Below are 25,791 nucleotides of genomic sequence, written 5' to 3'. Positions count from 1 at the left end.
TCCACCATCCATATTGCACTTGTATCACCATCTCTTGGCTGAACTAGTGCACCTATACAACTTACCATTGTATTGGGTGTGTTGGGAACACAAGAGACTCTTTGTTATTTTGTTGCAGGGTTGCTTGAGAGTGGCCATCTTCATCCTACACCTCCCGCGGATTGATAAACCTTAGGTCACCCACTTGAGGGAAAATTGCTACTGTCCTACAAACCTCTACACTTGGAGGCCCAACAACGTCTACAAGGAGAAGGTTGTGTAGTAGACATCAGAATCCCACCCCAATTCGGTTTTGGGGAAGGAGTTCACTCCTTCCTTCCCACCTCCCTCTTTCCTTGTTTTTTTCTTTTCCTTTGTTTTTTTCCACTTGTGGTGCCATAGCCCTCTTGGGCTGGACTCACCGGCCCACTAAGGGCTGGTGCGCCACCCTAGGGTCACTGGGCTCACTCCCGGGTGGGTGGGCCCCTCCCGGCAAATACCCCGAACCCATTCGTCACTCCCGGTACACTGCCGGTAATACCCAAAATCTTTCCAGTGACCAAATTAAACCATCCTATATATCAATTTTTGTTTCCGTACCATACCGGAAACCCTCGTGACATCTGTGATCTCATCCGGGGCTCCAAACAACCTTCGGTCACCAACACATATAACTCAACTATAATAAAACATCATCGAACCTTAAGTGTGCAGACCTTGCGGGTTCGAGAACTATGTAGACATGACCCGAGACACTCCTCGGTCAATATCCAATAGCGGGACCTGGATGTACATATTGGATCCTACATATTCTACGAAGATCTTATCGGTTGAACCTCTGTGCCAAGGATTCACATAATCCCGTATATCATTCCCTTTGTCCTTCGGTATGTTACTTGCCCAAGATTTGATCGTCGGTATCCCTATACCTATTTCAATCTCGTTACTGGCAAGTCTATTTACTCATTCCGTAATACAAGATCCCGTGACTTACACGTGAGTCACATTGCTTGCAAGGCTTGTATGTGATGTTGTATTACCGAGTGGGCCCCGAGATACCTCTCCGTCACACGGAGTGACAAATCCCAGTCTTGATCCATGCTAACTCAACGGACACCTTTGGAGATACCTGTAGAGCACCTTTATAGTCACCGAGTAATGTTGTGACGTTTGATACACACAAGGTATTCCTCCGGTGTCGGTGAGTTACATGATCTCATGGTCATAGGAATGAATACTTGACACGCAGAAAACAGTAGCAAAAAAATGACACGACTACATGCTATGTTTATAATTTGGGTCTTGTCCATCACATCATTCTCCTAATGATGTGATACCGTTATCAAGTGACAACACTTGTCTATGGTTAGGAAACCTTAACCATCTATTGATCAACGAGCTAGTCAACTAGAGGCTCACTAGGGACAGTGTGTTGTCTATGTATCCACACATGTATTTGAGTTTCCAATCAATACAATTCTAGCATGGATAATAAAAGTTTATTATGGACATTGAAATATAATAATAACTAATTTATTATTGCCTCTAGGGCATATTTCCAACAGAATGGGCCACTATCATTGGTGGTCCAATGGCACAAGAAGGAGCTTTGGATGTGTATTCAGAACTCAAGATGAATCACAACTCCATGGCCAACATGTACAAGCCAGTGCCCCATGAGTTTGTGTCATCACACAAGTTTGGCCCTGTCTATTTCTTGCAAGCAGGAATACCTACTATGAACACCATCATGAGATACACCCTGATGCCCTAATTAGGAGATGATAAGATGATTAGAGGTTATTCCATCAATATGTTGCATCATCTAGACACCCACACCCGGTTCAGAGTGATGGGCTTGATAGTTGAGACTGTCAAGAAGACTGCTGCAGATCAGAATAGATCCTGTGGACATGCTCCATACATCCAGATGCTCATCAATGCCAAGATTGGCAAGCATGCATATTTACTTGATCGTCCCCACCTGCCACTTCAGCCTGATTTTGAAGACAATGAAGTTGTGATGGACCCAAGCCATCCCAGCTCAGCTACTACTCGATAGGCAGTAGCGATAAAGGCTGCAAGGAATGATCGAGCACCAACCCCACAACTCAGAACTATAGATGAGCAGATGTCCTTCTTGGTCAGCACCATCCAAGGTATGGAGAAGAAAGTTTCTGAGATCTTGCTAAACTAGAAGAACCTTGAAAGGATTGTGGAGACAAAATTCCATGACCTGGATGTTAAGGTAACGGAGTTGACTAGCACTGTTGAGCAACTCCAGCAAGAAGTTGATTCAGTGAAGATTACACACTCTAGCAGTGATGATGAAGAGTCGCCCCTTCCTACTACCACTCAGTTCAGGACCCATACTAGGTCAGCGGCTGTGCCAGTTCCGGAAGAAAGACCATCTTCATCAGCTCAAGCTTCAGCTCCTGCTCCTGCACCTCTAGTGTCTACACCTCCAGCTCCACGGACTTCTACAGAAGACTTTATCGACGCTCTCTTGTCCACTCCATTATCTGCTACCAGAGGAGATCATGCCTAGAGAGACGACTAGTTCTAGACCTTTGAACTTTTTGGTAACTTGTTGCCAAAGGGGGAGAAGTGTATAGATCAAATAGGGCTTCAAGAGGGAGAGCTTTGCATTGTATTTTCTCTCATTTTGGGTTCTCAAAATTTTGGTCTTTTGGATGACTTTATCCATTTAGTAGATGTGTTTGATCATACGCTTTGATTTTTTCTTGCTACCACGTTATTACCTATGAGCTATCTGCATGATGATCATTCACTTATTTGTTTGGAGTTATGTGCATTACTATTCATTCATATCATTTATGTGCACCACCAAGTTGAATGTGACATGGGAGAGTAACCCATGATCCTAATCGATTGTGCATTTGCATTCAAACGCAAATTCAAAATAATGCACAAATTTAGGGGGAGCTCTTGCTTTTCACATTCTTCTCAAACCATTGATGCTAATCATTGATTATATCTTTTGTCGATGCTTTGATCTATATGTTGTCATCAATTACCAAAAAGGGGGAGATTGAAAGCACAATTGCTCCCTAAGGTGGTTTTGATAATTGATCACAGCATATGCATCATTGGAATAATGATTTTATCCAAGTATATTTCAGAAAAGTTCAAGGATGCCTTGGCTATAAGATTGTGAGGAGAAGCCCCTTGATGCAAGGAAAAGAATAGGATTGGCTCAAGCTCGAAGCAAGAAGACTCTTAATTTTACATTTTGAGAATTCACTTTGAGTCCATAGGAAAGCCAATAATATTAAAAGGGGGTGAGGTATTGTGAAGAATTGGTTGCTCAAGTGCTTAGAGGTAGCCACCCAAAATACTCATCCTTTCTCCCACAAATATCTCTGTCCAAAGCCAAACCAGCAAAATCGGTGCCACCAACTATTTCCACTCGGACCAACCAATTTTACACTTGACAGATCCTATGTCAAACCCTACCATCTCGGTACCACCAACTTTCACATCGGTGCCACCAAGATTCAGTGACCGGCTTTCTGTTGAGAAGATTTCAAGAATCGGAATTTCCAAGTTTGAAATCGGTCTCACCGAGATTTTGAAACTGGTCTAGGTCGTCGTATCGGTACCACCGAGCTTCATATATCGGTCTCACCGAGAATGCAAAAGTTGCCACATTTAGTGCAACTCGGTTCCACCGAGATTTTTTTGGTGTCACCAAGTAGGGTGATACGTCCATTTTGCATCATGCTTTCATGTTGATATATATTTCTTTATGGACTATTATTATACTTTGTGGAACCATACTTATGCCTTTTCTCTCTTATTTTGCAAGGTTTATTTGAAGAGGGAGAATACCGGCAACTGGAATTCTGGACTGGAAAAGGAGCAAGTCTGAGTCCTCTATTCTGCGCAACTCCAAATACCCTGAAAATCAATGTGGAATTTTTTAGGAATATATAAAAAATACTGGGCGAAAGAAGTGTCAGACGGGAGCTGCCAGGGGCCCACAAGCCTGGTTGCCACGGCCTACCCCCCTGGCCGCGGCAACACGGCTTCTGGGCACCCTGGTGGCCCACTGGCCCCCGTCTTTTGCTATATGAAGGATTTCGTCCGAGAAAAAAAATCAAGGTGGAGATTTTTCGTGGATTCTCCGCCGCCACGAGGCAGAACTTGAGCAGAACCAATCTAGGGCTCCCGCAGGACGATCCTGTCGGGAAAACTTCCCTCCCGGAGGGGGAAATCGTCGCCTTCGTCATCACTGATACGTCCATTTTGCATCATGCTTTCAAGTTGATATTTATTGCTTCTTGGGCTGCTATATTACTTGTGGTACCATATTTATGCCTTTTCTCTCTTATTTTGCAAGGATTATTTGAAGAGGGAGAATTCAGGCAGCTGGAATTCTGGACTAGAAAAGGAGCAAATACTAGTCCACTATTCTGCACATCTCCAAATGCCCTGAAAATTTACGTGGATTTTTTCTGGAATATATTAAAAATACTGGGCGAAAGAACTACCGCAGAGGGGCCACCAGGGCCCCACAAGCTTGCCCACCGCCACCACCGCCGCCCCCCCCCCCCTGCTGGCACAGGGCAGGCTTGTGGGATGCCTGACGGCCCACTAGCCCCCCTCTTTTGCTATATGGAGCGTCCTGGTCTGGAAAAAATTCAATAGGGAGATTTTTCGTGGTTTCGCCGCTGCCACGGGGCGAAACTTGAGTAGATCCAATCTAGAGCTCCGGCAGGACGATCCTGCCGGGGAAATTTCCCTCCCGGAGGGGGAAATCGTCGCCATCGTCATCACCAACACTCCTCTCATCGGAGGGGAGGTATCTTCATCAGCACCATCTCCTCTCCAATCCCTAGTTCATCTCTTGTAATCAATCTTCGTCTCGCGACTCCGATTGGTACTTCTAAGGTTGCTAGTAGTGTTGATTATTCTTTGTAGTTGATGCTAGTTGGATTATCTGGTGGAAGAGTTTATGTTCAGATCCTTGATGCTATTCATTACACCTCTGGTCATGATTATGATTATGTCTTGTGAGTAGTTACTTTTGTTCCCGAGGACATGGGATAAGTCATGCTGATAATAGTCATGTGAATTTGATATTCGTTCAGTATTTTGATATGCTGTATGTTGTTTTTCCTCTAGTGTTTTTATGTGAACGTCGACTATATAGCACTTCACCATATTTGGGCCTAGAGGAAGGCATTGGGAAGTAGTAACTAGATGATGGGTTGCTGGAGTGACAAAAGCTTAAACCCCAGTCTATCCGTTGCTTCGTGAGGGGCTGATTTGGATCCACTAGTTTAATGCTATGGTTAGACTTTGTCTTAATTCTTCTTTTGTAGTTGCGGATGCTTGCGAGAGAGGTTAATCATAAGTGGGATGCTTGTCCAAGTAAGGGCAGTACCCAAGCGCCGGTCCACGCACATATCAAACTATCAAAGTAACGAACGTGAATCATATGAACATGATGAAACTAGCATGACAGAAATTCCCGTGTGTCCCCAGGAGCGTTTTTCCTCCTGTAAAACTTTGTTCATGCTTGTCCCTTGCTACAAAAGGGATTGGGCCACTTGCTGCACCGTTGCTACTACTTGTTACTTGATACTCTTTGCTTGCTACGTTTGACCTCGCTACACAATCACTTGTTACCGCTACTTTCAGTGCTTGCAGTTATTACCTTGCTGAAATCCGTTTATCAGAACCTTATTCTCCTCGTTGGGTTCGACACTCCTACTTATCGAAAGGACTACGATTGATCCCCTATACTTGTGGGTCATCAAGACTCTTTTCTGGCGCCGTTGCCGGGGAGTGAAGCGCCTTTGGTAAGTGGAAATTGGTAAGGAAACATTTATATACTGTGCTAAAATTCATTGTCACTTGTCACTATGGAAACTCTTCCTTTGAGGAGTTTGTTCGGGGTATCTTCACCACGAACGGAAGCACGAGGAGTTGCTCCTCAACCTGAGGTACCTACTGAAAATATCTTTTATGAAATTCCTTTGGGTATGCTTGATAAACTGCTGGCTAATCCTTTTAGAGGAGATGGATCTTCACATCCAGACTTTCATCTAGTCTATGTAGATGAAGTTTGTGGTTTATTTAAGCTTGCAGGTTTGCCTGAGGATGAGGTAAAGAAGAAAGTCTTTCCTTTATCTTTGAAGGATAAGGCGTTGACATGGTATAGGCTATGTGATGATGCTGGATCATGGGGCTATAATCGGTTGAAATTGGAATTTCATCAAAAGTTCTATCCTATGCATTTAGTACATCGTGATCGGAACTTTATTTATAACTTTTGGCCTCGTGACAGTAAAAGCATAGCTCAAGCTTGGGGGAGGCTTAAATCAATGCTATATTCATGCCCCAATCATGACTCTGAGATAGTAGCTTCTCTATGTGAATCTTTTGCTGCTCATGTTGATCTTCCCAAAGAGAAGCGGTTTAAATATCATCCTCCTGTAGAAAGCAACATAGCCAAAACCAATCTATTTGAGGAGAAAATCATAGCTTTTAGTGATCCTATTGTTCCTTGTGCTTACACTGAGAAACCACCATACCCTGCTGGGATGAAGGATTATTCTAAAGCTCCAACTGTGATACGTAGGGGTTACATTAGTCCACTTGCACCCCCTGAGGAGATTAGAGTTGAACCTAGTGTTGCTATTATCAAAGATCTCTTAGCCTAAGACATAGACGAGCATGTTATTAAATTCTGTGAGGACTCCACTAGAATTGCTAAACCACACGCGAAAGACAAGCACGGACCTGTAGTTGCCCTTCCCGTTGTTTCTGTTAAGATAGGAGATCACTGTTACCATGGTTTATGTGATATGGGAGCTAGTGTTAGTGTGATACCCCGTTCTCTCTATGATGAAATCAAAGGTGAGATTGCACCTGCTGAGCTAGAACCCATTGATGTCACTATTACGCTAGCTAATAGAGACACTATCTGCCCTCTGGGAATTGTGAGAGACGTAGAAGTCCTGTGTGGTAAGATGAAGTATCCTACTTATTTCCTCGTCCTTGGTACTGCACAAGATAGCTTTTGTCCCATCATATTTGGTAGACCCTTTCTCAACACTGTCAATGCTCACATTGATTGCATTAAGCAGACTGTCACAGTAAGTTTTGAGGGTGTGTCTCATGAATTCAATTTCTCCAAGTTTGGAAGACAACCCCATGAAAGAGAGTCGTCGGGTAGAGATGAAATCATTGCTCTTGCCTCTACTGCCGTACCTCCTACGGATCCTTTAGAGAAATATCTGCTTGAGCATGAAAATGATATGCATATGGAGGAGAGAGATGAGATAGATAAAATTGTCTTAGAACAACATCCTATTCTCAAGAATAATCTGCATGTTGAACTGCTTGGGGATCCTCCCCCACCAAAGGGTGATCCGGTGTTCGAGCTTAAACAGTTGCCTGATACTCTTAAGTATGCCTATCTTGATGAGAAGGAGATATATCCTGTCATTATTAGTGCTCTCCTCTCAGAGCGCGAAAAGAAGAAGTTACTAAAAACTCTGAGGAAGCACCGCGCTGCTATTGGATATACTCTTGATAATCTCAAGGGTATTAGTCCTACTCTATGTCAGCACAAGATTAAAATGGATCCTGACTTTAAACCAGTTGTTGATCATCAAAGGAGATTAAATCCTAAGATGAAAAAGGTTGTTAGAAAAGAAATATTAAAGCTTCTGGAAGCAGGAATCATCTATCATGTCGCTCATAGTGATTGGGTAAGTCCAGTACATTACGTACCTAAGAAGGGAGGTATCACCGTCGTTCCTAATGATAAGGATGAACTAATCCCACAAAGGATTATTACCGGCTATAGAATGGTGATAGACTTCCGGAAACTGAACAAGGCAACCAGGAAAGATCATTATCCTTTGCCGTTCATCGACCAAATGCTAGAAAGGTTATCAACACACACACACTTTTGCTTTCTAGACGGTTATTCAGGTTTCTCGCAGATACCTGTTGCACAATCCGATCAAGAGAAAACCACTTTCACCTACCCTTTCGGTACCTTTGCCTATAGACGTATGCCTTTTGGCTTATGTAATGCACCTCCCACCTTCCAAAGATGCATGATGGCTATATTCTCTGACTTTTGTGAAAAGATTGTCGAGGTTTTCATGTATGACTTCTCCGTTTATTGGTCTTCCTTTGATGATTGCCTCAGCAACCTTGATCGAGTCTTACAGAGATGCGAAGAAACCAACCTCGTCTTGAATTGGGAGAAGTGCCACTTTATGGTTAATGAAGGTATCGTCTTAGGACACAAAAATCTTTGAAAGAGGCATTGAAGTTGATAAGGCTAAGGTTGATGCAACTGAGAAAATGCCTTGCCCCACAAATATCAGAGGTATACGAAGTTTCCTAGGTCATGCTGGTTTCGATAGAAGGTTCATTAAAGAATTCTCTAAGATTTCTAGGCCTCTTACCAACCTCTTGCAGAAGGATGTTCCTTTTGTTTTTGATGAGGGTTGTGAGGAAGCCTTTGAAATACTTAAGAAGGCTTTGATAACTGCACCTATTGTTCAACCACCTGAGTGGAACTTGCCCTTCGAAATCATGTGTGACGCTAGTGATTACGCTGTTGGTGTTTTTCTAGGACAAAGACTTGACAAGAAGTTGAATGTCATTCACTATGCTAGTAAAACTGTAGACAGTGCCCAAAGAAACTATGCCACTACGGAGAAGGAATTTTTAGCAGTCGTGTTTGCATGTGAAAAGTTCAGATCTTACATAGTTGACTCCAAAGTCACTATTCACTCTGATCATGCTGCTATTAAGTACCTTATGCAGAAGAAGGACGCTAAGCCTAGGCTGATCAGATGGGTTCTCCTGCTACAGGTATTTGATTTGCACGTCGTTGACCGAAAAGGTGTTGATAACCCTGTAGCAGATAACTTGTCTAGGCTAGAGAATGTCCTTGATGATCCACTACCTATTGATGACATCTTTCCTAATGAGCAACTAAAAGTCATCCGCACTTCACTTAGTGCATCGTGGTATGCCGATTATGCAAACTATATCGTAGCCAAATACATACCACCCAGTTTCACCTATCAACAAAAGAAGAAATTCTTCTTTGATTTGAGACACTACTTTTGGGATGATCCTCACCTTTATAAGAAAGGAGTAGATGGTGTTATTAGACGTTGTGTGCCTGAACATGAACAGGGACAGATCCTGCAGAAGTGTCATTTCGAAGCCTACGGAGGACACCATGCTGGAGATAGAACTGCCCATAAGGTATTGCAATCAGGTTTCTATTGGCCCACTCTCTTCAAAGATGCCCGTAAGTTTGTCTTGTCTTGTGACGAATGCCAAAGGATAGGCAACATCGGTAAGCGTCAAGAGATGCATATGAACTATTCACTTGTCATTGAACCATTTGATGTCTGGGGCTTTGATTATATGGGACCCTTCCCGAGTTCCAATGGATACACTCACATCTTAGTTGCTGTGGATTACGTTACTAAGTGGGTAGAAGCTATCCCCACTAAAAATGCTAATCACCACACCTCTATTAAGATGCTTAAAGAAGTCATATTCCCAAGATTTGGAGTCCCTAGATACTTGATGACTGATGGCGGTTCACACTTCATTCATGGTGTTTTCCGCAAGATGCTAGCTAAGTATCATGTCAACCATAGAGTTGCATCTCCTTATCATCCTCAGTCCAGCGGTCAAGTTGAGTTGAGTAATAGGGAGATCAAGTTGATCCTACAAAAGACCGTCAATAGATCTCGAAAGAACTGGTCTAGCAAACTTGACGATGCACTATGGGCTTATAGGACTGCTTATAAGAATCCCATGGGCATGTCACCGTATAAAATGGTTTACGGTAAGGCCTGTCATTTACCTTTTGATCTAGAACACAAAGCTTATTGGGCAATCAAAGAGCTCAACTTTGATTTCAAACTTGCAGGTGAGAAGCGGTTGTTTGATATCAACTCGTTAGATGAATGGAGAGCCCAGGCATATGAGAATGCCAGGTTCTTCAAGGAAAAGGTTAAGAGATGGCACGACAAACGAATACAGAAAGGAGATTTAATGTAGGTGATTATGTCTTGCTATACAATTCTCGTTTGAGATTCTTTGCAGGCAAGCTTCTCTCTAAATGGGAAGGTCCCTATGTTGTCGAGGAAGTATATCATTCCAGTGCCATCAAAATCAATAACACGGAAGGAAATTTTCCTACAGTGGTAGATGGGCAAAGAATCAAGCATTACATCTCTGGTACTCCCATAAATGTTGAGACCAATATCATCAATGTCATAACTCCAGAGGAGTACATAAGGGATGTTTATCAGCCTGTTTTAGACCTTGAAAACGAAGATGTATCTGTTTCGGCAAGAAATTGGACTCCGATACTTTTCCAATAGGAAGTTTCCTCAGTTTTGGAATTTTTGGAAAATTAGAAAAATAAAAAGCAGTCCGGAGAGCAAACGAGGCAGCCACAAGGGCCCACTCCGCCACCACCCCCCTGGTGGCGGTGGGCAAGCTTGTGGGCACCTCGTGTGCCTCCCGGACTCCGTTTTCTTGCGGAGGACTCCTTCTGGCCCATAAAAAATCAATATATAGTCGCCCGAAGGTTTTGATCTCCGTATCGCGCAGTTTTCCTCTGTTTTCGTTTCGAGCTTGTTGTGTGCCGCAGATTTAGAGCAAAGATGTCTCAGGAATCTGTTGGGGAGAATGATCTTCACCAAGTTCATGAGGAAGTAGATGCTGATCTGAAAAGAGTAGAATTCAAGCCTCCCTGACCATAGGAAGAAGCCTAAGACCTTGTTTATCCCTTCTCGTTTCTTGCAGGAGAGTAAGCGGGAGCTTTTCCATAGAGTTTTGAAACTTGAGGAGGAAAATGATGATCTAAGAGAGCAGAACTTTTTGCTCAAGTGGAAATTAGACAAGCTCAAGACTGCTCCAACAACACCACCATCACCACCAAAGGAAGACAACTAAGCATTGGTATGGGCAATCCCCTTGGCTTCTGCCAAGCTTGGGGTAGTTGCCCTGGTATCATATCACCTTTATATCTTTTGCTTTTACCTTTGTTTTAGTTCTTTCCTTTTCAGTTTTTATTTCTTCTCTTAGAGGAATAAGTCTTTAGTTTTTAGTTTGAGTCTTTTGCTTTTGTCTCTCCCCCGATGTATTCGAGCTTACGAGCTATATAATAAAGAGTGTCTTAGTTAAGGGCTTTGCTTTGTGCCATGATCAATAGTATGAAAAGAAAGATAGCATGAAAGATCATGAGACGATCTTATGGAAAGTGATAACTTCACTTATGACACGTATGATGATTGAAACTTGTTGAGAATAAAACAACATAGACCTCAGTCATTGTTGCAATTAATAAGAAGTAATAAGGAAAGAGAGGTTCACATATAAATATATCATCTTAGACACTTTTTACAATTGTGAGCACTCACCAAACTATTACATGCCTAGGAGTAGATGTTGGACAAGGAAGACAACATAATGAACTGTGTTTACTTGGTTCCAAACAATGTTATATGATTAGAGATCCCTTAGCATGTAACGATTGCTTCCACCTCATATTAGCCAAAACTCCCGACCAAGTAGAGATACTACTTGTGCATCCATAAACCTTCAACCCAGTTTTTCCATGAGAGTCCACCATGCCTACCCATGGATTGAATAAGATCCTTCAAGTAAGTTTTCATTGGTGCAAGCAATAAAAATTGCTCTCTAATATGTATGATCTATTGGTGTGTGGAAAATAAGCTTGGTACGAACCTGTGGTGAGGAAGACATAAAAGCGACAGACTGCATAATTAAATTCTTTGTCACAGGAGGCAATATAAAGTGGCGTTCCTCCGCACTAAGAGGACACACATTCAAACCTCAAAAGCGCATGACAACCTCTGCTTCCCTCTACGAAGGGCCTATCTTGTACCTTTACTTTTTGCCCTTGTAAGAGTCATGGTGATCATCACCAATTCCCTTTTTGCCTTTGTCTTGGCTACCGTCACATGCTTGGGAAAGATCTATATTCATATATCAACTTGGAGTTGAGTACTCATGCTTTATTATTGTTGACTTTACCCTTGAGGTAAACCGTTGGGAGGCAAAACTATAAGCCCCTATCTTCCTCTGTGTCCAGCTGAAACTTTGACACCATGAGTACCACGTGAGTTGTAACAATTGTGGAAAACGAAAGAGATGATTGAGTATGTGAGTTTGCCTTACAAGCTCTTATTTGACTCTTTCTGATTTTGTGATAAATTGCAATTGCTTCAATGACTATGGACAATTTTTGGTTACTTCTTTGTAAGGTTTTTTGCTTCATGCTTTGCTTTGTGAAGGAACTGTTACTTTCCCATAAGAATCTTTATGATATATTGTTGTTCTATGTGTGATCATGATGCCCTCATGTCCGTATTATGTTTTATCGACACCTTCGTCCCTCAACATGTGGACATGCATGTTTATGGAACTTGGTTTTCGCTTGAGGACAAGCGAGGTCTAAGCTTGGGGGAGTTGATACGTCCATTTTGCATCATGCTTTCATGTTGATATTTATTGCTTCTTGGGTTGTTATATTACTTGTGGTACCATATTTATGCCTTTTCTCTCTTATTTTGCAAGGATTATTTGAAGAGGAAGAATTCAGGCAGCTGGAATTCTGGACTAGAAAAGGAGCAAATCCTAGTCCACTATTCTGCACATCTCCAAATGACCTGAAAATTTACGTGGATTTTTCCTGGAATATATGAAAAATACTGGGCGAAAGAACTACCGGAGGGGGGCCACCAGGGCCCCACAAGTTTGCCCACCGCCACCACCCCCCTGGTGGCGCAGGGCGGGCTTGTGGGCTGCCAGACGGCCCACTAGCCCCCCTCTTTTGCTACATGAAGCGTTCTGGTCTGGAAAAAAAATCAATAGGGATATTTTTGGTGGTTTCGCCGCCGCCACGAGGCGGAACTTGAGAAGATCCAATCTAGAGCTCCGGCAGGATGATCCTGCTCGAGAAAATTCCCTCCCGGAGGGGGAAATCGTCGCCATCGTCATCACCAACACTCCTCTCGTCGGAGGGGAGGCATCTTCATCAACATCTTCATCAGCACCATCTCCTCTCCAATCCCTAGTTCATCTCTTGTAATCAATCTTTCTCTCGCGACTCCGATTGGTACTTGTAAGGTTGCTAGTAGTGTTGATTACTCTTTGTAGTTGATGCTAGTTGGATTATGTGGTGGAAGAGTTTATGTTCAGATCCTTGATGCTATTCATTACACCTCTGGTCATGATTATGATTATGTCTTGTGAGTAGTTACTTTTGTTCCTGAGGACATGGGATAAGTCATGCTGATAATAGTCATGTGCATTTGATATTCTATCGGTATTTTCATATGTTGTATGTTGTTTTTCCTCTAGAAGTGTTATGTGAACGTCGACTACATAACACTTCACCATATTTGGGCCTAGAGGAAGGCATTGGGAAGTAGTAAGTAGATGATGGGTTGCTGGAGTGACAGAAGCTTAAACCCCAGTCTATGCGTTGCTTCGTGAGGGGCTGATTTGGATCCACTAGTTTAATGCTAGGGTTAGACTTTGTCTTAATTCTTCTCTTGTAGTTGCGGATGCTTGCGAGAGAGGTTAATCATAAGTGGGATGCTTGTCCAAGTAAGGGCAGTACCCAAGCACCGGTCCACCCACATATCAAACTATCAAAGTAACGAACGCGAATCATATGAACATGATGAAACTAGCATGACAGAAATTCCCGTGTGTCCTCGGGAGCGTTTTTCCTCCTATAAGACTTTATTCAGGCTTGTCCCTTGTTACAAAAGGGATTGTGCCACTTTCTGCACCGTTGCTACTACTTGTTACTTGTTATTCTTTGCTTGCTACGTTTCACCTCGCTACACAATCACTTGTTACCGCTACTTTTAGTGCTTGCAGTTATTACCTTGCTGAAAGCCGTTTATCAGAGCCTTCTGCTCCTCGTTGGGTTCGACATCTTACTTATCAAAAGGACTATGATTGATGCCCTATACTTGTGGGTCATCAATCACCAACACTCCTCTCGTCGGAGGGGAGTCATCTCCATCAACATCTTCATCAGCACCATCTCCTCTCCAAACCCTAGTTCATCTCTTGTAACCAATCTCCGTCTCGCGACTCCGATTGGTACTTGTAAGGTTGCTAGTAGTGTTGATTACTCTTTGTAGTTGATGCTAGTTGGATTACTTGGTGGAAGAGTTTATGTTCAGATCCTTGATGCTACTCATTACACCTATGATCATGATTATGATAATTCTTTGTGAGTAGTTACTTTTGTTCCTGAGGACATGGGATAAGTCATGCTCATAATAGTCATGTGAATTTGGTATTCGTTCGGTATTTTGATATGTTGTATGTTGTTTTTCCTCTAGTGGTGTTATGTGAACGTCGACTACATAACACTTCACCATATTTGGGCCTAGAGGAAGGCATTGGATAGTAGTAAGTACATGATGGGTTGCTAGAGTGACAGAAGCTTAAACCCCAATCTATGCGTTGCTTCGTAAGGGGCTGATTTGGATCCACTAGTTTAATGCTATGGTTAGACGTTGTCTTAATTCTTCTTTTGTAGTTGCGGATGCTTTCGAGAGGGGTTAATCATAAGTGGGATGCTTGTCCAAGTAAGGGCAGTACCCAAGCGCCGGTCCACCCACATATCAAACTATCAAAGTAACGAACGCGAATCATATGAACATGATGAAACTAGCATGACAGAAATTCCTGTGTGTCCTCGTGAGCGTTTTTCCTCTTATAAGACTTTTCTCAGGCTTGTCCCTTGCTACAAACGGGATTGGGCCACTTTGCTACACAGTTGCTACTACTTGTCACTTGTTACTTTTCGCTTGCTACGTTTCACCTTACGACACCGTCACTTGTTATTGCTACTTTCAGTGCTTGCAGTTATTACCTTGCTGAAAACCGTTTATCAGAGCCTTCTTCTCCTCGTTGGGTTCGACACTCTTACTTATCGAAAGGACTACGATTGATCCCCTATACTTGTGGGTCATCATTGGGCAATAATGTTGTAACGATTGAATTTTTGGTGATGCCTATATATACCCCTCCACCTACCTCTCATTCGTAGAGGAAGCAATTAGAACACACTAACACTTGTTAGATCCATTTTTCTGAGAGAGAACCACCTACTCATGTGTTGAGATCAAGAGATTCCATTCAAACCATTTGAACCTTGATTTCTAGCCTCCCTAAGTTGCTTTCTACAAGATCAATCTATCCTACGCATGCCAAATCTGTGAGGGAGTGATTGAGTGTTGAGGAGACTATCTTTTGAAACACAAGAGCAAGGAGTTCATCGTTCTGCCACATCTATTACCTTTTGGAGGGTGGTGCCTCCTAGATTGGTTAGGTGTCGCTTGGGAGCCTCCTACTTCATGTTGTGGAGTTGAACCAAGAAGTTTGTAAGGGCAAGGAGATCGTCTACTTCGTGAATATCTACCGTGAGTGAGGCTAGTCCTGTGTGGACAGAAGCCGTGGTGGAATAGACAAGGCCTCTTATTTGTGGACCCCTTGTGGGTGGAGCCCTCCATGGACTCCCGCAGCCATTACCCTCCGTGGGTTGAAGTCTTCACTAACATGGATGTACGATAGCGCCACCAATCGGAACCATGCCAAAAATCGCCGTGTCAACCTTAGCGTTTGATCTCCCTACCTTACCCTCTACTTTACATTTGCATGACGTTATTTTCCGCTGCTATACCCTTATATGTGCACGTGTAGGGTGAACTTGACTAGTCATAATTGCTAAAACTGGCCCACAACTAAAATTGGGAAAAGGCTACGTTTTTATCTTGTCAAGTAGTCTAATCACCCCCCTCTAGACATACTATCGATCCAAGATACGGTTCAAGAGCCAACTAATCGCGACGACATGAAGCATGAAATGGAAACAACAAGAGTTTTACACTCATGAAAATGCGCTCAACGACAAATGGACAAAATTCCTAGCAGTCGAGGAAGAACTCGAAGCCCGATGTGCGGCAACCAAGTCGTTCCCATGACAGAAGCTCGTACCTCACTTTGATGATAAAGCAACATATAATGAGTTGCTCACATACGACAACAAAGATTAGACCGACTGTCCCCCTAGAGGGCAAGACCGGCCAGCAGGGGCACATAAAGACCCCCTTGCAAAAACCCGCCCTTATGGCAAGAGCACGGTCGAACAACCCGACCCCTTTGACCTACACACTAAGATACATGCAAATAAAACGCCTCCTCGATTCGTTTACGAACTATGGGAGTATGCGCCCATCGGCCTGGTGGGCTCATCGCGTGGTTAGACAGGTATGAGAGAGCTCGGGAGCAAACACGACCATGGACTCACAGCCGCCATGATACAACTCGATTTCGAAGGGTCGCACACCGAGTCAAGGAGCAGTAGTTCCTAGAGGGGTTTAATCCTATCAATAGTTATCAATACAATGGAACAAGTGACCCAGCTTTCTGGATAGAAGACTTTCTCCTCCATATTCACATGACCCAAGGCGATGACCTCCACACCATAAAATACTTGTCGCCCAACCTTAAAGGACCAGCAATGCATTGGCTCCACAGCCTCACCAGAAATTTCATTGGAAGCTGGAAGGAGCTTGAGGAGGACTTTATGGCAAATTTCCACGGCATCTACGTCTGATCCCTGAATGCCGATGACGTCAGCCACATCGTCTAAAAGGAGGGCGAATCAACTTGGATATTCTAAAATCGGTTCTTAAAAAAAGAATCAGATCGTCGATTATTCGGATGACGAGGAAATCGCGGCATTTAGTCATAGCATCGAGGATAAATGGATCGCCCGATAACTAGGCAGGACAAACCAAGAACCATGCCAGCCCTTACCTCCCTATTTGAACAAATGAAGCCAAGAACCATCTCATTCATTTCCTTAACGACGCCAAAGCATATTTGAACAAATGAATGTCAGCAACTCATCATTTTATGTGGCTTATAGAATAACATGTGACTCAGTTCTCGAAACACGCTTTCGCCCCGCTTTGTATATAAAGCAAATATTCCAACATCCATACAACCACAACCCAACATAGTGAAAAAAACAGAAAATGGTTGGGGCCAAAGCACAGTCACGCCCAAGTCAAAGAAATGGAAACATAAAAGGCGACCATAGGGGCAAGCTAAGAGGCACGCGAACGGACGAAGAGCCGTCGGGCGAACGTCAGCAGCGCGTCCAGATACAGCTGAAGCCGGTCACGGTCTCGGGGCCTAGCGAGCGGAAGCCAGAACTGCAAGAAGGCAAGAAATTTGAAGAACGAGTCAGAGGCACACCGCTAGAACACGCGCTCAATCACCATTTTATTGCAAGTAGTCCAAAGAGTCCACATCATTGCTGCAAGATCATGAGCCAGAACAATCGACGCTTACGGCCAACCTGGGTGGCCCTTGCGTGCAAAAACTCTGCAAGATAATGAGCCTCCCACTATGGTCCCAGATCCTCATGCACAAAGCACCATATGGCCTATGCAGCTACGCAGGAGAATAGAATGTGAGTTCCTGTTTCCGGGACGTGGCACAGGGGACAGATGTCATTGCCCGGACCATGGCAATTCAACACCTCGGTCCCCAAAGGCAGACGGTCGCGGAGAAGCTGCCAAATGAAAATCTTGATCTTCAGGGGCATCGGGGCCTTCCAAAGTGGGGATAACCACGGAAGAGCCTGCACCCGACACGGAGCATGATAAGATGAACTAACGGAAAATTATCTCGAAGGAGAGAGACTCCAAGAAACATTGTCATTGACCGAAGAGACTGAAAGAGGGACCACTTCCTTCAAGACATCCCATTCCTGGACCTCGGCTGGTCCGAAGGAGCGGCTGAACACAAAATGCCATCCATCCTCCAAAGCAGCGAAAGAGACAAGGACAGCTGGGTCGTCACAAATAGCAAAGAGCCTCGGAAACCGCAAGCGCAGAGGCTCTCTAGCAAGCCAGGGGTCCAACCAAAAGTGGGTCCCAGACCCATTGCCCACCGAGAACCGCAAACCCAACCTAGTATCATCCTTGATGTCCTGGATAGATTTCCAAAACTGGGACCCAGCCGAGTGCGGGCAGGCCAAGAGGGGCTTACCCTGCATGCACTTTGCCTCAATCAGCTGTAGCCACAAACCCCCATCTCCCCGTAGGATCCGCCACACCCAACGAAGCATGAGGGCAACACGCAGGGATGCCCAACCGCCCTCGGTCCTTCGGCATGCAGATTTCGGCCCACTTCACCATATGGTATTTGGGTCGACCATCCCCTGCCTGCCAGAAGAACCTAGCCATCTCGTTGTCAAAGGCGCTATGCACACCTTCGGGTAAGATGTACATCCCCATCATATACAAGGGGAGGCTCACAAGGTTAGTGATAACAAGGACGGTCTTGCTGCCCTTAGACGTGAACCTACCGCACCAGGACTCCGCATGGGACGCTACTCGTCCCACAAGCAGATCAAACCCGCTAACCAAGATCCTGGACTCAGCCAGGGGTATCCTCAAGTAAGAAATGGGGAAGGAAGCCAACCTGCAATTGAGGTTGTCCGCGATCCTGTGCTTCTTAGCCTCGGATTAGCCAAGGACCACAACCTCGCTCTTATCAAAGTTAATCTTAAGTCTAGACATTTCCTTGAAGCGGAGCAAAAGGAACTTAAGGTTAACAATGTCCGAATCGGAGCCTGCAACCATGATCATGGTGTTGTCCGCATAATGCAAGTGGGAAACTCCACCGCCCGGAATGAGGTGGCCAACCACACCCTAAAGATGGCCGTCTAGCTTGGCCTTATCCAGGATGCCGGCGAGGGCATCTGCATCGATGTTAAAAAAGCAGGGGGGATATAGGATCCCCCTGCTTTACCCCCCTGGAAGCCTGGAAAAAGGGTCCCACTTCACCGTTGATGTTGATCGCCGTGTTACCAGATCTAATAAGTTGCATGATCCAGGAACACCACCTCTCGTCAAATCCGCGTCGCTGCATCACCAACCTCAAAAATGACCAATCGAGACAGTCATATGCTTTCTGGAAGTCCAGTTTGAGGAAGACCCCCTTAAGCCCCTTCGACGCCACCTCGTGGACAATCTCGTGAAGGGCAAAAATCCCATCATGGATCCGCCTGCCCTTCAGGAACGCGGGCTGAAGGGGGTGGGCAATCCGTTCCGCCAGGGGGGACAAACGAGTCGCACAAACCTTTGCAAAAATTCTCGCAAACACGTTGATCACCGTGATGGGACAGAATTGCCGGATATCCGAGGCCCCAACTACTTTGGGGATGAGAGCAATGGCGCCAAAGCTAATCCTACCCATGTCCAAGGTGCCGATATAAAATTCATGGAACATGGGCATGATGACCGGACGCAAGATGTCCCAGAATTCCTGGAAGAAAACTACCGGGAGGCCATCCGGCCCCGGGGAAGAGCAAGCCTTCACAGATGCAATCGCCCGACCCACCTCCTCAGGGAGAACGGGAGAGTAAGCTCCGCATTCTTCGCCTCGGATACCTGCGCAGCAAGCGGCCAGAAGTCCTCACATAGGGAGGTGCCTCCACGCGACTCAACCGAGAACAACTCCTTATAAAAGGAGTAGATATGGGATGAGATGTCCTCTGGGCTTTCCAAGAGAACATACCCATCCTAGAGGAAAGGAATGGCACATTTCCGCCTACGACCATTAGCAATCGCCTAAAAGTAGGTAGTGTTTGCATCCCCCTTAAGGAGCCAGTTCTGGCCCCCTCGATGCTGTCAGAACAGCTCCTCGCTCTTAAAGATATCCATGAGCGAGGCCTCGAGGGAGTATATCCTAACCCAGTCATTAGGGGACAGACCTGGGCCATCCCCCAGGTCATCCAACACCTTAATCTGATCCAGCAAGGCCCCTTTACGGGCCCAGAGGTCAGCGCCCAAGTTCGCTGCTTTCTCGGTTGAGGTTATGGACCGTGTGGAATTCTTCGTGAGCATGTCCGTCACTGACCGACGAGTTCACCTCAGTTGGGAGGTGATTATCGTCTATGGCCCGGTGGACCATGGCCGTTCTGCTGACTTGCTCGCCAAGTTGAAAAACAAGGTGGAGAGGTGCACCACTCCGGTGGTGGTGGCCAACGACTTTAACCTCATTAGGTGGGGTTGTGATAAAAGCTCTCCTAATGTGGATCGGGCCCGAATGCGTCTCTTCAATGACTGCATTGCTGACCTGACGCTCCGTGAGATAGCCTGCGTTGGGGCTAGGTTCACGTGGTCGAATAAACAGGCGGACCCCATCCGGAGTGTCTTGGACCGGGTCTTCGTGTCGGCACAGTGGGAAGTGATTTTCCCACTCTGCTCCCTCAAGGCGGTCACTCGGATTGGCTCCGACCATACTCCCCTGATTTTCTCGTCGAGGGAGGGTTCCCTCCTAGACCCCGTCGCTTCCACTTTGAGACGTTCTGACTGGAGCAACCAGGTTTCTTCGAGCTTGTTCGCGACCGCTCGCGTGAGGTGGTCTCGTCTCCGCCGCGTATGTTCTGTACGGTGGATGTATGACATTACTGTGCTAAGTTGGTTCATCATAACATCTGACTTAGTTAAGAGTATGTCTTTTACCATGTATGTATGCTTCAATAAAAACCTGACAAATTTTCCTCTATATCATTTAGATCAACTACTGTGAAGATGTACGGAAAATAAAATCATCACTGGACAGCATGCACCGGCCAAAAGGAAAATAAAATGTGAACCGGTGCTTGTTCCACGCAGGTCTGGATGGCCATTGTATTTTAACTGCATTTCCGCAGAAGGCTATTATTTTATAGATTTGTGGGGGCTAAGAGCATCTCCAACAGCCGCGCTAAACTAGCGTCGCGCCGCAAATTAGGCCGTTTTAGCGCGCGCGCAACGCGGCGGGTGGCTCCAGCGGGCGCGCAAAAACGGCGCGCGCGGCATATGCAGTTCAGCGCGCTGGCCGAAACGCAATCGCGCGCCGCTTATTTGCTGCGTCAGCTCCTGCGCGCTGGACTCTCGCGCGCTCGCTCTCCCACTCACACCCCCCATCCAGCCGCGCTGCCGCCGCCGCCCGCGCCCCCCGCAAGGTGTTCGACAAAACGCCTACAAGGTATGTATTGCTCAAACTTCATGAATTTGGTGCATGTTTTGAATTGTAGTTTTTATAGTATAGTATTAAACATTGTAGATGAGTTCGTCGTATGATTCTTTCGAAGAAGAATTTGATATGGAAGAGGAGGAGGATCTTGCAATGATCATAGCTATGCATATCAATAAAAAACCGAAGCACGGTGGTTCGGTTATGGGTCGGGAGAAAATTTGGAGAGATAGGATTGATGCCCATAATAGATTGATGAAGAACTATTTCGTGGAGAATCCCACATACCCGGAGTCGTATTTTCGTCGCCGGTTTAGGATGAGCACCGACTTGTTCAGGCGCATTGCAGAGAAACTAGCGAGCCATGACCGGTTTTTCCAGTAAAGGAGGAACGCTTGTGTGATCATGCACAACATGATCATCGAGAATGAGCGTGGCCAAGATTTAGACTACTCACAGTATGAGCTCTTGGGACATCCCGTGCGAGTGCGATGGAGGGCTGAAAGGGTAGCCCGTTTTGTTGCCTCCTATCATGCCATTCGGCGTCCCGCAACGCACAATGAACTTCAGAAGGATCTGATTGAAGAGTGGTGGGCATGGCATGAACGACAAAGAGCATGATTTCTGCATTCGACATTGTATTGTTCATGAACTATTGGTTGTGTTTATTGCATTATTTGTTGTACTAAACGATAAACTATTTGTTTGAGTTGTAATGACTATTTATTGTTGATTTATTTTGTTTGTTTGATCATTTTTGCTCATATTTTTTAAATGTATATGTGGTTTGTGCATGCTGCGCGCGCTGTATTTTTGGGCGCTGCTGGAGCGGCGCGCGCGCACTGCGTTGTAGCACGGCCGTTGGAGCCAGCGCTGGCGGCCGCGCTAAACCAGCCGAAGCGTGCGCGGCAAACAGGTTTTTACGCGCGGCGCGAAGCGCGGCTGTTGGAGATGCTATGAGGAAAGCTTCACATTGTTGGATATTGCGGCCTGGCTGAATTCTCTCGACCGTAATTCTGTTGGTGGGGACGCCTAGCGAGCGACCATGTACATGTGTAGTCGTGTAGACTAGTGGTATCATTACCAAAACAGACCCTGAGTGCGGTATTCCCTTGTTTGACAGCAGAAATAATAATATGATGATGGAGGACAGCCTGGTATGTGCTCCCTCCGTCCAGAAATATTTGTACTAGAAATGGATGTATCTAGACTCATTTTAGTTATAGATACGTCCATTTTATTCATTTCTAGGACAAGTATTTTCGGACGGAGGGAGTATGCGTTTGAGATTACTTAGGACGCGTTCGGATTCATTCCGCGCTGGAGCGAAGTGACATTCAATGAAAAATCCTGAAGTTGATAAAATGCCGCTGATGCCGAAGGGGCGCTAATATGTCAAACAGATGCTTAGCTTCTCGGAGTGTATAATATAAGAGCTTCCCCAACAGGTGTGTAACCGCGCGACGTGTTAAAACTTTTTTTAGCATGAAAATAGCTGTTTTTTGCATGCGGTAGAGCGCTTGCTCCAGCTGGCTTCGTGCTAACTTACAGCGTGCGTCATCAGCCGACGATTGCAAATAATTTTTTACATGTCTATTTTGACAGTACAATGATGTTTCAAATATTAAATGAATGTACAAAATAAAGACATAGCATAGTTCAATTGCCGTTGCTTTGTTCTTCTTCTCGACACCTTTCTCGCCTTCACCGCCGTCGCATTTTGGTCGCTTTGAGAGGGGGTCACGTGGCTTCACAGCGGATGCCGACGCGACTCGACCCGCTGAGGTCGTTCTTGGCGCCATGGAAAGGCCGCACACGAGGCCGGTGGTTGGAGGAGGGTTGGTGGCGGCGAAGCCGAAGTTCAACCCCGCGCTAGGGTTTGCATCAGCGGTGGCGGCGAAGGGGTCGCGTTGGTGCGGCCTTACCTCGGTTGAACTTCGTCGGTGGCGGCGCGGGAAGGGCGAAGGTCGGGCGGCTGGAGAAGGTTGCGGAAGTGGGTAACGGGCGCTTGAGTGTCCAGCGCGCGGGGGCAGGCGCACGATACCGTTTTGCTCCGACGTTGAACCAACGTACTATGCCGCACACGCGTTTTTTACATGTCCACTGAAACGCCCTGAATGACTGCACGCGGAAAATCCGACTTTTTCAACACGGCGCTAAAATCACACGCCTGCTAAAGATGCTAAAATCGATAATGCACTAAACATGAGCGGACACGTCTAAAAACGGTTGGTGGACGGGCGTTTTTTTTATTTTGAACACACTAAACATCCGAAAATTGCATTTGGTGGCCGAGCTCATGGAGGCCTTTAAATTTAAAATTCAAATTTCATAAAAATTCATATTTTCATATTTAAAAAAATTCTGAAAAAATACAGGGATAAGTGAAGGCGTAACACATGCACTTGTGTGTAAATTTTCAGAAAAAAATACATGGAAATGAGTGTTGTGCAAAAAAGACAAATCTGAGGTTTTTTTTACACATGACACTATTCATCGTTTCAGACCATGAATTTATCTTTTTACGCAGATCGTATTCTAAAGTACTTCATCCTAAATTTTTACACACATGGTCATAACATCTTTTTTACTTGCATATTTGTTTTCAGATTTTTTTAAACCGGAAAATTTGAATTTTGAATTATTCAAAAAATTTGGCCTCCATGGAGGCCGAGCTTCAAACGTCCGCACTCCTAAACATCCACGGACATATCCAAAAACAGTTGGTAGACGCTCTTTATATGGCACACATTAAACGTCTGTGCGGAGAGATCCAGAAACAGTTTGTGGACGCTCTTTATTTCATACGCACTAAAGGTTCATGGACATATCGAAAATGACATAAATTAACGTTGTCTACTTCAACAGCCGGACGTGAGCACGTCACAGCAGCAGAGGCATGAAACCAGCCATATTGGGCATGGATGCGTGAAGCTTGCATGCATATGCATGCACATCTTTTCCAGCTCCATCGATGAGTGCTCTAGACGACAGCTACATATACCCCGTACAGCTCGTTCCATAGCTCACCAAGCAGCTCCATCCACCACTCCACTTCGCTCCTGTGCCTCAGGTAGCCACAACATACAGTATTAAAATGGATGCCCAGAACAAGGAGGTTGATGCCCTGGTCCAGAAGATCACCGGCCTCCACGCCGCCATCGCCAAGCTGCCGTCCCTCAGCCCATCACCCGACGTCGACGCGCTCTTCACCGACCTGGTCACCGCGTGCGTCCCCCCGAGCCCCGTAGACGTGACCAAGCTCGGGTCGGAGGCGCAGGAGATGCGGGAGGGCCTCATCCGCCTCTGCTCCGAGGCCGAGGGGAAGCTGGAGGCGCACTACTCCGACATGCTGGCCGCCTTCGACAACCCGCTCGACCACCTCGGCATGTTCCCCTACTACAGCAACTACATCAACCTCAGCAAGCTGGAGTACGAGCTCCTGGCGCGCTACGTGCCGGGCGGCATCGCCCCGGCCCGCGTCGCGTTCATCGGCTCCGGCCCGCTGCCGTTCAGCTCCTACGTCCTCGCCGCTCGCCACCTGCCCGACGCCATGTTCGACAACTACGACCTGTGTAGCGCGGCCAACGACCGTGCGAGCAAGCTGTTCCGCGCGGACAAGGACGTGGGCGCCCGCATGTCTTTCCACACCGCCGACGTAGCGGACCTCACCGGCGAGCTCGCCGCGTACGACGTCGTCTTCCTGGCCGCGCTCGTGGGCATGGCTGCCGAGGACAAGACCAAGGTGATCGCGCACCTCGGCGCGCACATGGCGGACGGGGCGGCCCTCGTCGTGCGCAGTGCGCACGGGGCACGTGGGTTCCTCTACCCGATCGTCGATCCCCAGGACATCGGTCGAGGCGGGTTTGAGGTGCTGGCCGTGTGTCACCCCGACGATGACGTGGTGAACTCCGTCATCATCGCACACAAGTCCAAGGACGTGCATGCCAATGAACGTCCCAACGGGCGTGGTGGACAGTACGCGCGGGGCGCGGTGCCGGTGGTCAGCCCGCCGTGCAGGTTCGGTGAGATGGTGGCGGACGTGACCCACAAGAGAGAGGAGTTCACCAACGCGGAAGTGGCCTTCTGATCGTTGCGAGGGAATGAAAATGAAGGTGGACGTGTGTGGTCAGCATCCATACGTGGCTGCCTGCTTCATCGCTTGCAATCGTACTACTACCTACCTATGCAGTTCAAGTCATGTGTTGTCAATGTAAGTGTGATGTTTACACTAGTCTATGAAAGGCAGGGCAGACGAGGGTAGTGTGCCAAGTAAAAGTGTGTCATTATAGGTGTAAGTGTTGAGAATAAGACCATTTTTGTTCACAAATAGTATGATGTAATCGGTGTCATATTCGTATTGAGTACATTTGTCAAGTTGGTTGCTAATTCACGGATGACCCACATTTGCTTTTGCCTTGTAAATCCGTTCATGACTCGACGGGCCGTCAGGAGATCAACTTCATCATTTTTATTGGAGCCATCACCGTTTGTCACGCAGTTTGATTATGTAAATTGAAGTGTTTGATTGATAGCGAAGCGTGACGAACCTCACTCGCAGTGTTCACTTTGTATACTACAAGCACAACACACAGTTTGAGCCAGCAATGTTACATATACATAGGTTTACAGGAGTTTTAGAGGAAGGTGGATTTTAATTGGAGATTAAGGGGGGTGAGGATCCCATCC

At 45.9% G+C, this 25,791-nt stretch overlaps 1 protein-coding gene across 1 annotated transcript; it reads left to right on the top strand.

Annotated features, from left to right (window-relative positions):
- Nucleotides 1-24,119: 24,119 nt before the first annotated feature.
- Nucleotides 24,120-25,585, top strand: LOC123446560 (probable nicotianamine synthase 6). The gene has a single exon (XM_045123133.1). It carries the CDS (start codon nt 24,200-24,202, stop codon nt 25,190-25,192), a length of 993 nt encoding a protein of 330 aa, XP_044979068.1. The 5' UTR covers nt 24,120-24,199; the 3' UTR covers nt 25,193-25,585.
- The last annotated feature ends 206 nt before the right edge of the window (nt 25,586-25,791 follow it).

This window comes from Hordeum vulgare, chromosome 4H (genome assembly GCF_904849725.1).
Source record: "Hordeum vulgare subsp. vulgare chromosome 4H, MorexV3_pseudomolecules_assembly, whole genome shotgun sequence".
In the NCBI taxonomy this organism is placed as follows: domain Eukaryota; kingdom Viridiplantae; phylum Streptophyta; class Magnoliopsida; order Poales; family Poaceae; genus Hordeum; species Hordeum vulgare.
Note: the sequence above shows the minus strand (reverse complement) of the source record. Positions and strands in the feature narration are given on the sequence as shown.